The sequence below is a fragment of the Oryza glaberrima genome, chromosome 4 (assembly GCF_000147395.1).
Source record: "Oryza glaberrima chromosome 4, OglaRS2, whole genome shotgun sequence".
Classification (NCBI taxonomy): Eukaryota; Viridiplantae; Streptophyta; class Magnoliopsida; order Poales; family Poaceae; genus Oryza; species Oryza glaberrima.
This window is the reverse complement of record NC_068329.1, coordinates 3,358,023-3,371,848: the sequence shown is the minus strand read 5'-3', so window position 1 is coordinate 3,371,848 and position 13,826 is coordinate 3,358,023. Positions and strand designations below refer to the sequence as shown.

General features: G+C 44.1%; 2 protein-coding genes across 2 annotated transcripts; both read left to right on the top strand.

Moving 5' to 3' along the window:
* The first annotated feature begins 1,417 nt into the window (after positions 1-1,417).
* On the top strand, positions 1,418-7,307 carry LOC127769400 (probable protein phosphatase 2C 37). Its single transcript, XM_052294986.1, has 4 exons — positions 1,418-1,927; positions 2,289-2,654; positions 3,715-3,820; positions 6,508-7,307. Exons 1-4 carry the CDS (start codon positions 1,454-1,456, stop codon positions 6,864-6,866), a joined length of 1,305 nt encoding a protein of 434 aa, XP_052150946.1. The 5' UTR covers positions 1,418-1,453; the 3' UTR covers positions 6,867-7,307.
* Positions 7,308-10,659: 3,352 nt separating this feature from the next.
* On the top strand, positions 10,660-13,590 carry LOC127769950 (deoxymugineic acid synthase 1-B-like). The gene is made up of 2 exons (XM_052295608.1): positions 10,660-11,573; positions 13,091-13,590. The coding sequence occupies exons 1-2, from the start codon at positions 10,779-10,781 to the stop codon at positions 13,313-13,315; spliced, it is 1,020 nt and encodes a 339-aa protein (XP_052151568.1). The 5' UTR covers positions 10,660-10,778; the 3' UTR covers positions 13,316-13,590.
* The last annotated feature ends 236 nt before the right edge of the window (positions 13,591-13,826 follow it).

Genomic DNA, 13,826 nt, shown 5'->3' with positions numbered 1-13,826 from the left:
CATATCTTCTCATTAATATGCGATGCAAAGACGTGTGAGATGAGGCGACATAATGATAGAGGCAAGTTTATAAGGTGATCTCTTCTTCCACCTCCTTCGTATACTATACTCCACAAACTTGTGAATGGTTCCTTCCTCTTCATTGTTTGGCATCGCACATGTAATGCCTATCTCACTATCAACACCTCCGGTGATCTCGTTATCAATGAGAAGAGAGGAAAGAAGGGAAGATTATTGCTCACCCATCCTACCATGTTATAGAGGTAAAATTACTTTGATTTTTTTTTTACTCTTTAGTAGATGTGTTTAAAATAGTTTTGATCCCTCTTTTGGTTGATCTCCTCGCCGGTAGCTGCCCCTTCCTCCTCCATCCTTCAGGAACCACCGTGCTGGAGATGGATAACACCTTTAGTATAGGTAAGAGATGAAATCCTACAAATGCACCTGAAAAATGAGTTACACTAAGAAATATAGCCTGGCCACCATCCAAATTTATCACGTGCTCCCACATATAGAAGGATTCTAGAAGCTAATTAGGCGCAAAAAAAAGATTTTTTTCTTTCTCCCATCATTTTGTTTTGGTGGTATCACCGACGTATGTTTCCCATTATTCAATACAAATGGTGCAAGTTCTAATCCCAGCCAGAGTCAAAAGCTTTCAGCCTCACCTTCTCGGTTATGTTTATCAGTCAGGATTTAAATTTTTAGCTTTAGATTTGAAGTTGATTTTAGGACCTTTTATCACAGTTTATTTTCTAATCTTTATTTAGAACATTAAAAATACATATATAAAATTTTAATTTACAAATTACTTCCTTCATCTATTTTTGATAATCATATTTCATCTTGACACACAGACCAAGGATAAGTAATTCTACTTATCATCTATTTAAATATGCTACTAGTCATTCCTCGTAAACAAGCAATTCATTAATATTTACATTTCTCAATGTCCATGTAGCCAATCATGTGTGGAAGAATGAAGAGTCATGTATTAAATCGAAGAAAGTCATTAAAATGATAAGTTGTTGGATTGAAATATACTTATCAAAAATAAAATTTTCAGATTTGAAAATATGACTATAAAAATAGACGGAGGGAGTATTTTATATCTGTAAATATATCATTTCGTCTTTTCTCTAATATGTCAAAGGATGGGGCTCTTTTGGTTTGTTTGGTAGTTGGGTGGTGATGTAGCAGCAGCAGGGGCCGGCCAAACCGGGCTCGGGAAGGGCGAAAACCAGGGAAGAGAGGCGCGAAGCCAAACCGCCCGACGGCGCGCGCACCACGCGCCCCCCGCAGTCCCCTGGACACGTGTCACCCCCTCGCCACGTCGCGTCCATGCGGGCCCCACCCCCCACCCCCCACGGAAACCACCTCCCCCCAACCCCAACCCCTCTTCTTCTACCTCCCTCCTCCTCTTCCCTCTCCTCCTCCCTTCCCATGATCGGTGATGGTGATGGCTAGCGCCGGCGTCAACATGCCGGGTGGCGATGGGGACCACCCCCCCGCGGCCGCCCAGGAATGCCACCGCCTGCGCAGGCGCCGCTACGTCCCCGCCGCCGCCGCCGCGTCCGAGGACGGGGACAACAGCAGCAACGGTGGGGGCGAGAAGAGGAGCCTCCCGGCCTCCTCCGCGTCGCCGTCCCCGTCCCCGACCTCGTCGGCGGCTTCCTCCGACTGCTCGTCCGACCGCGACGACGACGGGTGCTCCTCCGCCGCCGGCGCCGCGGCGCGGCGGCTCCCGCTCCCGTCCGGGGCGTCGACGGCGGCCGCGGTGTGGCCCGTCGCGTTCGGGTCCGTCTCGCTCGCGGGGCGGATGCGCGACATGGAGGACGCCGTCTCGCTCCGGCCCTCCTTCTGCACCTGGCTCGACGGCTCGCCGATGCACTTCTTCGCCGTCTTCGACGGCCATGGCGGCCCCCATGTACGTCACCCCCCCGCTAATCCTTTGCTTAATCCCATCATTATTTCATGCTAATCCTACTCATCATAATCTTGGGTTAGAAAGAAAAAAAAAACAGAGAGAGAGAGAAAAAAAAGAGATAGAGATTGGATTGATTGATTGCGAAAATGCTGCTGTTGTGTTGTACCGCATTGCACTGTTTGATCCACCTGGCAATGTTCTAGCACCATCGAAACCGAGATCGACACGTTTTTTTTTAATAAAATTTGTCGTTTAATTTTCGTTTTTGGTTTTTACTACCACTGCTCGATCAGTGACGTGTGTTTGTTTGGTTTTCTCTTTTTTTTGGTGTGATCGATGGACAAAAAAAAAAAAAAAGCAGGTGTCCGCGCTGTGCCGGGAGCAAATGCACGTGATCGTGGCGGAGGAGATGGCGGCGGAGGCGGCGGCGCTGCGGCAGCGGCAACCGGCGGCGATGGAGGAGGAGGAGGAGGAGAGGGCGTGGCGGGCGGCGCTGTCGCGGAGCTTCGGCCGGGTGGACGCGCTGGCGGCGGTGGCGTGCGCGTGCGGGCGCGCCACCGTGCCGGCGTGCCGGTGCCCGCTGTCGGGGCAGACGGGCGCCATCATCGGCTCCACCGCCGTCGTCGCCCTCCTCGTCCGCGACCGCCTCGTCGTCTCCAACTGCGGCGACTCCCGCGCCGTCCTCTGCCGCGCCGGCGACCCCCTCCCCCTCTCCTCCGACCACAAGGTAATCAGCCCTTCCATTCCTACGTGGCACCCTCCTCACACGCACACGTGTCCCTCACACCACGGCTTTGACCGTACCTGCCAAAATATTCCAAGTCTCGCGCTGCCGTTGACCGTTGACTCCTGCGGGGGGTGGGCCCCAGCCGAGGTGTCGCCTCTCCGGAACCTTCGCGGCCGCGGCTGCCTCGCCGGCGACGCGTGGTTGGCCGCCGGCGACCGGAGAAAAAGAGAGAGGTCGCTCTCGCTTGTCGGAGAGACATGGATCGCCTCGCCTTGCCGTGCTCGCCGACGTGTACCCCGCTAGCGTCATCACAAAAAAGATTATCACCTCGTATTAAAAAATAATAATAAAAAAATTAATTACTAGTATCTTTTTTTCTTCTCTTATTATGGTCTTTTTTTTTTTTTTTTTGCCCTCTCATAATGCGAGTAGAAAGGGCCGTGGCAGTGGCAGTGGCAATTTGGAGAATTTGTGGGAACCTCGGGGGTGGCTGCGGAGGGGCGCGGCCCACGTGGTGTTGGGCGGGGGAGGGGGGGATTCCGAAGCGGTTTAATCCATCGCTTTCCTGGAGGGGGACACGTGTTGCTCTCGCGCGGGGCACGTGGGGGGATAAGACTGGTCAGAGTGTGGGGCCAGCTGCTTTGCTGCTGTCTGGTGGGGCCCACGTGAGCAGTGAGAGGGGGTTGGCCGCCACCTTTGCCACCTGTCCCTGCTCCTGTGTACTGTGAAGCTGCTGTCCCTTTGCCTCTTTTTTTTTTCTTTTTTTTCTTTTTTATTTTTGCTCTTCCTGAGATGGATTGTGGACCCACACTGGTCAGAGCTTCCTTTTCTGTGGAAAGGGGGGAAAAAAAGAAGGGGAAAATTGGCTGGGTGTGGTTGGCTGTGGTAGGTCCATGAGGGGGGTAGGAGATGGGGGCAGTGGTTGGTGCGACAATATTCGTGCTGGATGTGGTAGTGTGATTAACCTAATCTTGCTCTTGTATCTTGCTAATCATAAGTGTGATCTTGCTGCTGACGAACCTAGATTACATGGTACTATAATTGATGGTGAATTATGCAGCCGGACCGGCCGGACGAGAAGGCGCGGATCGAGGCGGTGGGTGGCCGGGTGGTGTACCTCAACGGGCCGAGGGTGCGTGGCATCCTCGCCATGTCGCGAGCATTAGGTAATGTCATCGTCATCATCATTGATCTAAATTCTGTCTGCAGGCACTATCTTTGCGTGTTGTGTTTGCTACTCTGCTGTAGAAGAACTGAAATTGCCTGTGTCCTGGGCTACAATGTCTTGGCTGCTAGCTGCACACATGATTCACTTAAGACCACATGATACAGCTAGCAGTGGGTGGCACAATCTGAATGTTTGCGTAGCTAGCTAGCTTTGGATAGAACTTGGAGCCACAATAAAACCAATTTCTGTCGCTCACGTGTTCGTCTTGGCGTGGGTTTTGATTTCACGCGGAAACATGTACTCAATGAGTAAATGTTTCGAAAAGAAGTCTGCTAAGAGCAGGTACAATAACAGGCTATAAGCCAGCTGCAAACATATTTTAAGAAGATAAATAAGGAGAGAGAAGAGTAGCGGGTTACAGATTTGTAGCCAGCTAAAGCACAGACTCCAATACGCAGTGTGTGTATGACTGGTGGGACCAGGTATTAATAGTGTATTATGTAACTATTGTATAAATGAGCTATTAGATTGGCTATAGATAAATTGGAGCTAGTAGTTGGCTATAATATTAAACTTGCTCTAATAGAAGTAGTCAGGAGTTGTACTTGTGCACATAATCTGGAGTTAGGGAGACCAATTATATATGGTTGGTAATGCCTTGCCATTCTAGTTTAGTTGCTCTGGATATCATTTGTTTATTGTTCACTAGCCTTTTGGTTTTGCTTGATCATTGGGCTAAACCACTGAAGCTCCATTGGCAAGTCAGTTTCTAAGACGTGTCCAGTTGTTCTTAAACTATCATGTTGCCCCCAACGAGGTTGGGGGAAATGGAAATAAACAAAAGATCGGAAGGTAATACTATATCACAAAGGGTGGTTACATTTGTCGCTCTGCATGTTCTTCCAAACACAAAAAGGAACCTATTGCTTTGCATCTTTCCACCCCTTGACCAATCAAAAACTGCCTGGTGACAGAATCTAGGTCAAATAAGGATGTTCCTGCTTTAAGACTATGAGGAAAATAAGTATTATATGCAAGTTTCGTGGCAGGAAGGTTATGAATACGACAATAGCATGGTACCCTATGAATTTAAGGTTTTTTACACTTTAGTTACATAGGATATTTGCATCTGTCCGAAGGTACCAACTTTTTTTTGTGGTTTATACAATTAACTATGACAAAGATAAAAGGTACAATTCCAGCTTCTAATGAGCTTCTAGTAGATGTTACTTGGCAGTTTGTTGAGTTGATACACAGTCACATCACTGACCCCACCGGTTTGTGCCATATTATCTGGCTTATCAAGAAAATGACCATATGTACCCAGTCCATCTCACTTTAGCCATTAGGCCTAACATTTGGCAGTGCCTGTATGGTGTTATTTCATTTAGTTATATTATCAGATGTCTGAAAGAAGAAAGATGGATTAGACATAAAAGACACGCGTTCATCTCTGATTCACCATCTGTGAAAGTGCTAGCTCTTTTTATTAGTTGCTCTGATTGTAACCTAACCAACTGACTAAAAGAAATGATCTTCATAAATAAGTGGGACATATATGTTTGATTAGGCTAGTGACGTTGTCCTCTGTTGTATCCTAAGTTCCCAATAGTGATGTTACACCTTTTTTAATCTAGCTTTCAGGATTGACAAAGGAAATACCTTGGGTAGTAATAATTTGGACCTTTTGACAATAGAGAAAAGCTCAACTTGCACCATTGTAGAACCTTGTCAGTCTATTTGATCTCAAAACTATATAATTGTACTTCATATCGAATGTTTATAATCAAATAACATAGAAAATATTGTCTCTGCAGATCTGATGTTGTTTCTGATAAACCACTTTTTCTTAAAATAGTTTTTATCTGTCTATCTCACAAGCTCTGTTTTAAACTAGAGTTCAGTGGTAGTATGTTTATATATCAGGTTTCAAGTTGGAGAGGGTTGTATTATATTACAGACACACCATTTTGGTTGTAGGAATTGCCCATTTCACATATAGGAAGCACCACACTACTTATCACTTATTAAGTATTTTGAATCAATGAAGATTCCTACTCTATATAGTAGATTAATTAATATAATGATAATATAATTTATGTGCAGCAGAAGGAAGCAGTTTACTTGGCCCAAAAGGTCAAAGGAAATGTGTTCTTTCAAAATACTTATCTGTCCAACTTGTCATTATAGGCTTATACATGATACATCACCTTCCCTTGATATAGGCAGTTCAAATTTCCCTACATTCTAGTAGTTACTGAGTGGTTATAGAATATTTTATGTTTCTGCATCTCACGTTTGCCCCTGTTTTGATGCTTAAGCTTTTCATTGCAAAAGGGCTGGTCCCTGTGTATCCTTTCATTGTAGCTTCAGAGGTATCTGTGGCTAAATATTTGGATGGGGTTCTTGAAATGCCGTAGCCATAATAATGTTCTCGATTTCACTAGTTTGATAGGTTTATATGTGTCATCTTCTCCTTTTTCTTTCATGAAACTAACTAGGATTCCTGAAAATACTATGTGATACCATGAATCTTCTCATTTACTAGAATTCAATGCAATACCATTTGAAATGCTTGAAAATTTATTTCCTTTACTGTATATTACTTACTTTATGATATTCTTTATGTAAACTAATTCAGTGTCATGTATATTACTCTCAATTATTCTAAACATGTACATGCAGGAGACAAGTACCTAAAGCCTGAAGTCATATGTGAGCCAGACATCACCATAACCGTGAGGACCGTCGACGACGAATGCCTCATCCTCGCCAGCGATGGGATGTGGGATGTGATCTCAAACGAGACGGCCAGCGATGTCGCTCGACAATGCCTTGAAGACGGGAGCCCCACCAGTGGGCGTCGCGCAGCTGGGAGCGGCGAAGCCGCTTCCAGCAGCGCCGGTGCTCCGGCAGCAGCGGTAGGCCAAGAATCTGAGCCTCGCTGCTACCGTGCCGCTGCTCTCCTTGCGCGCCTCGCCCTCGGCAGGGAGAGTTCAGATAACATTAGTGTCGTTGTGATTGATCTGAAAGGAAGAGGGTAGGCAGAGATCATGGAGGTAGCCTGGTCTCAGATCACAATAAGAATTTATCAGGCTGCTTCATTTTCCTTCATGTTTTAGCCTTTGTTATGTTCAACCCTCACAAAAGCAAGCTCTAGTAGTGGTTGTTAGAACAAAGGGTGGAGTTGTTTCTGAAAGTTGGGGTGGTCTGAACTCTGAAATTTTCTTGGTTCTTTCTTTTTTCTTCTTTCAATTTTACTAGCTTCCTAGTAGTTCTTTGGCCGTTATGTTCACTGGGAAGAATCCAGTGGGAAAAAGAAAAGAGAATGGATGCAAACATTGCCATCCATAGAGAGAAAAGGAGATAACAAAAGAGAAATTGCAAATATGCAAAATGTCATGAGACATTATGTACATTATTTATTATTATATTCCATTTTCTCATGGAGCCCTGTGGCTTGCAGTTACTGTTTTTTTGTGGATGCCTGTTAATCTATCTATGATCCAATCAAATGTAGTTACTGACAAATCAAAGTGGGACATGTATAGTCTCATTTCGCTTATGTTTATAAGCCATCTTATTAAAACTTAATTTTAAAGGTGATTTTGTGATTTTTTTTAATTATAGTTATTTTTACAGTGTGTGCTTATAAATCAATAAGGTTAAGTTATACCCATAAATTATTTTTTTAGAATTTAAATTATTTTACTTTAGATAATAATTAATAAACGGTTCCAAAAAGCATATGCATACGAGTAAGCGACAAGGAGAGAATGACAAAAGACCACCTCCCCTTTTCAAACTCTTTGGTCTTTTGGGCAACTAGACTTACGTACAAAACCTAAACACGCCACATTCACATCACAAAACTTGCGTGCCCGTATTACCTGTGGCATGCTATATGCATGCTTGAAATATTGTTGGTGACGCCAAATATTCCTAGAGTAGGGGTAATTCCAAACTCCTTGAATATGCAAGAATATACTTAAAAAAATATGATGGTCCTAAGAACAGATGATCGTCCTTCTCTCCAACATTTTCTTTTGACTAAATAACACATGAACAATTCGTCATATTTGCAAATATATATTGATATTTGCATGCAAAAATTGAGGAATCAATGCAATATTTCCAGACAATTGGTGCAATGACTAAACACACAGAATGAAATATTCCAATGGAACAATTATCTAGTGAAACATACCAGTATTTTGTTGTTTTCATGCGGCGTTTCACTTTTCTGCTGTAACTACTAAAACATGTGACTGTCCAATGAAACATTATAGCGTTCCATAGAATAGAAATGATAAGCAATCCGATCCTTAGTCATGTCTATTTAATTATTTAAATAACTTCGATTCAATTCGTACAAATGAATTTGGAAAAAAGTCCGAATTACCTTTGAACTTTTGCACACATCCGATTTACCCCTAGATAAAATACAAACACTTTTAAATGTGGACTTTTGTAATCCGGATAAATTACTCTCTAAATCGATTTGAATGTGGTTTTGGTCCTACGTAGGTGCACATGTGGCACTGGCCCCACATGTCAGCCTCCACCTCATGCTTCCTCACTTATATATCAAGCTAGTAGGCCCCACATATCAGTTGGTATGTCCTCTTTCTTCATCTACTGCTAGAGCACCATCGGACGCTGCTTGGTTGCTGCCGCCGAACGCCGGTCATCCAGCTCCTCTTCTCTCTCAATCTCTCCCCATGGCGTCATTTCGGTAGCACCAACTCCACCGCGCGGTCGATGCTAGAGTCCCTCCGCTCCCTCGTCGCCCTACCAAACAAAAAAAACCTACTACTCCCTTATGGCCTCAACAACACAACTTAGATCTAGAAAATACGACGCAAGCAATGGTGAACTCACGGCGGAGGTGATACATGTGGCTTCAAGCTTGAAGTGGAAGAGCGGTGAGATTGACGGTGAGCTCCATAACCTCAGCACCACTCGCCTACGCTAGCTCCACCGCGAAGCGACGCCTCTTTGGATCTTGGTTCCACTTTGCTCCGCTGCCAAGAGTTAACTTTGCTAGCTCCGCTAGCGTGCATTGCCCCCAAAACCTTAGGAAGGGGTGCAGATCGAGGGGAGAAGAAGAGGGATTGGGCGAACAAGTGGGTCCCACCATTTATTTTATTTGTTTTGACTGACAAGTGGGTCAAAAAAATTTTCTTTTACTTGTTTTGGCTGACTAGACTGTCACGTGTGCGTCACTAAAGACCAAAACCGCCCTGGATTGTCGGGGGGGGGGGGGGGGGGGTGGGGTGGTAATTTGTCCAATTTACAAAGTTTATGGTTTAAAATGTTATGTATTGTTATTCAGGGGGTAAATTGGATGAGCGCAAAAAGTCATAGGGTAATTCAGACTTTTTCCGATAAATTCCTTTACTACATTTAGTCTTCACAAAGTTTTTACCATTAAAACACTCAAAAATCCTAAAAATCCACTAATATTTGGACTTGATGTGCACAAATGAGATATTGATATTTATTGTGAAACAATTACTACTACTATGAAGAAAAACAACGGTTTATCCAAGTACATTAGAAATCGAAAACGGTCAGTGTCGGGCGCCCCGACGGGAGTCAAGAAATCGGGCGCCACGCTCGCACACGTCCTGACTCCAAACACCCTTAAGCCTTCGATGGCGTGGTGACTGGTGTCAGGCAAGATTAAAGGCGGTGGCATGCGGTGGCCTTTGCGTCGAGCTCATGTGGCTAGGCAGCGATGACCCTTCTCTCCTTAAACTAGGGGTGGAACCACGAGTAGGGCAGTTAAGGCTAAAGCATATGTAAATTATACCATACTCTCTCCATACTCATAAAGCAAGTTGTTAAGGACAATGTTTAAGTCAAGCCTTAGAAATATAAATCATAAATAACTCTCAAGTTGTTGAGTTTGAAAATATAAAAAAAATATATGAATAGATTTGTCTTGAAAAATACTTTCATAAAAGTATAATATATTACTTTTTAATAAATATTTTTATAGAAACAAAAAGTCAAAGTTGTGTTTTGGAGATCGTGTCGCTGTCCAAAACGATTTTCTTTACGAGTACAGAGGGAGTATTGATGAATTGGGCCCTGTGTCTTAGAGAAATTTTTGGCTCTACCACTGCCTCAAACCTTTCGTCTCGTCTCGTGTTTGAGGAGGTTGGTACTGATGTGTCACCGTTGGGACCATGCAGGAGTGGAGTACGAGAATACCAAATGGGTGTGTACGTACGGTGCTTTTTCGATGTTTCTGTCGAAATGTTTCAGTGGAGACTTTTAGGGTATTTCATAACTTTATATTTGATGCATACGGATTTACGGATGTTTCAATGGTTGAAATTCTATATTTCGTAAGTTAGAAAAAAAATATTTCAGTTCATGATTTGAATGTGTTTCACCGTTTTAATAATATAAAACATTTTTCTATATAGAGGTGAAAATTTTTTCTATGAGCAGCGAAACAATGCTCGATTTGTTGGAAAAAGAATTCGGATGTAGTAGTTCCAATTTCGATTAGAAATTTTGTGGTTGCACTGCAATTTACACCGTGTTTAGATCTAAAGTTTTTCTTCAAACTTTTAACTTTTCCATCACATCAAAACTTTCCTACACACATAAACTTTAAACTTTTCCGTCACATCGTTTCAATTTTATCCAAACTTCTAATTTTGACGTTAACTAAACACAACTTTAAGGTAAAAAAAAGAAGAAGAAGAAAGCCGTCTGTGTCGTGTGGACTTGACTTTAGTAACGTGTGATGACTCTAACCCCTTTGCTTCTTGTTTCCCAAGCTTACAAAACTAATACTAATTCTGACTACTACTTATCACGATTTAGAAAGTCTTTATAATTAACATCCGAATAGACAACGAAATCCATCCTAATCCACTCAATAATTCTCAGCGACCACAAACCCAATCTTATTCCAATCCCAAGAACCCGTTCGATCGATGGCTGCTTCCGACGTGCACCACGGCGGCGGCGCCACGCCGGCGGCGAGCGTCGTCGTGCCGTGCGTGACGCTCAACTCGGGCCACGCGATGCCGGTGCTGGGCTTCGGCACCGGCTCGTCGAGCCCGCCGGCCGACCTGGCGGCGACCATCGCGCGCGCCGTGCGCCTCGGCTACCGCCACCTCGACACCGCGGCGGTGTACGGCACCGAGGGCGCGGTCGGCGCCGCCGTCGCCGAGGCCGTGCGCGGCGGCGCCGTGGCGTCCCGGGGCGAGCTGTTCGTCACCACCAAGCTCTCCATGGCCGACGCGCACCCGCCGCGCGTGGTCGCCGCGCTCCGGGAGTCGCTGTCCCGCCTCGGCCTCGACTACGTCGACCTCTTCCTCATCCACTGGCCCGTCGCCATCGGCAAGAAGGACGACGCCGCCGCCGGCGAGCTGACGTGGGACGACCTGAGCCGCCGCCTGGTGCCGTTCGACATGGAGGGCGTGTGGTGCGGCATGGAGGAGTGCCACCGCCTGGGCCTCGCGAGGTCCATCGGCGTCAGCAACTTCTCCGCCGCCAAGATGTCGCGGCTGCTCGCGCTCGCCGCCGTGCCGCCGGCGGTGAACCAGGTGGAGATGAACGTCGGGTGGCGGCAGGAGAAGGTGCGGGAGGCGTGCGGCGAGCGCGGCGTCGTCGTCGCCGCCTACTCGCCGCTCGGCGCGCACGGCGCGCACTGGGGCTCCGACGCCGTCATGAACAGCGGCGTGCTGCACGACGTCGCCGCCACCAGAGGCAAGACGATTGCTCAGGTAAATAAAATAAAACTAAGAAAAAAAATCAGTTAAAATCGTTGACTTCTACAGTTCTATTGACATTAGCTCTTCCACTTAAAATACTGATTTTTTATTCCTCGAAACTATTTTCTTTCTCATAAAAAAATAAATCTAAAATAAGATGTGACATCGCCGCCATGAGAGGCAAGATGATTGCTCAGGTAATAAAATAAAACTAAGAAAGAAAAAGTTCAGACTGGTTGACTTCTACAGTTCAGAATGGTATTAGCTGTTTCAATTAAAATAATTGAATTGTTGTTATATAAACTTGTGTACTCCAATGATTTTCATTCTAGTTTGACCTTTTTCATGGTTTATGGAAGTATAGAATGGCCATGGTGCTAGGAGAAAATAACCTCGACAAGAATTAAATTTGATAAATGAAAAATTTACAACAATCAAAATAGACTCTGCTGAAAAGTCTTGTTTGGCAACTGATAGAAAAGGGGGCGGGGTTTAGTAGTGTGAGTTGGTGGAGAAACTAATTCTCAATAATTCATAGGTGTGAAGTGGACACACAAGTCATATATGCTCCATGACAGAATTTAGAGTTAATCGTTATCCAGTTTTTTAAAAACTTTGGATGAACATTAAGCAATAGACTTAAACTTTGAATATGTTGCTTTTTTTTTGGTTGGTGTTGTTGTGTCTTTTTTTTTTTAATCTACAGTTGTTTTATTCTATCCTACTTGAGCTTTGAGAAAAAAATGTAATGGTTTGTAGTTTCAGTTGAAGTAACTGAAGCAAATGCTAAATTTAATATCCATTATCTAAAAAAAAAACTAAATGAACCTTACCCTCTAAACTCTTGTTATCTCTCATCTCAAGTTAGTCCCCATCATTGCTAATGCGAAAATTTTACCTAACACCTCTGGAACATAGCTGCCATGCCATCTGGTCTAATTTCCTCTAATTTTAAAGGCCTGTTTAGTTGGTGAAAAGAAAATTTTTGGGTGTCACATCGGATGTTGGACTGGATGTCAGAAGGGGTTTTTGGATACGAATAAAAAAACTAATTTCATAACTCGCCTGGAAACCGCGAGACGAATCTTTTGAGCCTAATTAAGCTATCATTAGCACATATGAGTTACTGTAGCACTTATGACTAATCATGGACTAATTAGACTCTAAAGATTCGTTACGCGATTTTCATATAAACAGTGTAATTAGTTTTTGTTTTAATCTATATTTAATGCTTCATGCATGTGTTTAAAAATTCGATGTGATGTTTTTAGGAAAAAAAATTTGGGAACTAAACATGCCTAATTGTCTCCCCAAATAACTGAATTCACAAGAACAGTAATATTCCCTTCGTCCTAACAAACAAGGAAAATGCAATACCAAAAATTCGATCGATTGGGTTAATTACTTACATAATTACAGTATTCAATTAACAAAGGTTTATATCCTACAGTTATATGTAAAACTACTATATATATACAAACATCAATATATAACTTAATTAATTAATTAACTCTTGGTTTGTGATGCAGGTGGCGTTAAGGTGGCTGTACGAGCAAGGCGTGTGCTTCGTGGCGAGGAGCTTCAATGAGGGCCGGATGAAGCAGAACATGGACATCTTCGACTGGGAGCTGAGCGACCAAGACAAGGCGATGATCGCCGGCGTGCCGCAGCGGCGAGCCTGCCGTGGAGACTACTTCGTCTCGCCGGACGGCCCGTACAAGTCCCTCCACGACCTCTGGGACGGCGAGATCTGACGGCGGCGACGACTCGACCTCCTATCCATATATATACTCGCTCCGGTCATTGTCATTAATTTTTGTGCTTAAAACGTCATATATTAATACTGCATCCGGCCTTAAAATGTAATTTTTCACACAATGTTCGATCATTCGTATTATTAGAAAATTCTTACACTTGGAAATGGAGGCAGTTTATGATCAACATTATGCTGGTTAATATATACTACTTGTGTTTATATGGAAAGTTGCTGTTATTATTAATAAAGACTGCCATGAAATATTTGTAAACACATGAGTATCTATCTATCGCTAATCTCTAGTAACTCGTGAGTCGTGATCTACTACTGGTTACAGAGATTATATTTTTGCCATTCTCAAGAACAATTGAAGATTAGAGTTATTAATCTGTAATAACAGTTCTGGATTATGAACTGTTTGGAGACGACGGGCATCGACGTTGCCGCAGCAGAGGCCGGTCCAACTCCAGGACTACCATGGCTGTGTGCAGTTGTAGTGTTGTTGATGT

What these genes read in the sequence shown, in the direction of transcription:
- LOC127769400 (XM_052294986.1), top strand. Translation starts at nt 1,454, where the DNA reads ATGGTGATGGCTAGCGCCGGCGTCAACATGCCGGGTGGCGATGGGGAC. An exon ending in ACGGCCATGGCGGCCCCCAT is followed by an intron (nt 1,928 to 2,288) that starts GTACGTCACCCC and finishes AAAAAAAAGCAG; the next exon opens with GTGTCCGCGCTGTGCCGGGA. An exon ending in CCCTCTCCTCCGACCACAAG is followed by an intron (nt 2,655 to 3,714) that starts GTAATCAGCCCT and finishes TGAATTATGCAG; the next exon opens with CCGGACCGGCCGGACGAGAA.
- LOC127769950 (XM_052295608.1), top strand. Translation starts at nt 10,779, where the DNA reads ATGGCTGCTTCCGACGTGCACCACGGCGGCGGCGCCACGCCGGCGGCG. An exon ending in GAGGCAAGACGATTGCTCAG is followed by an intron (nt 11,574 to 13,090) that starts GTAAATAAAATA and finishes TTTGTGATGCAG; the next exon opens with GTGGCGTTAAGGTGGCTGTA.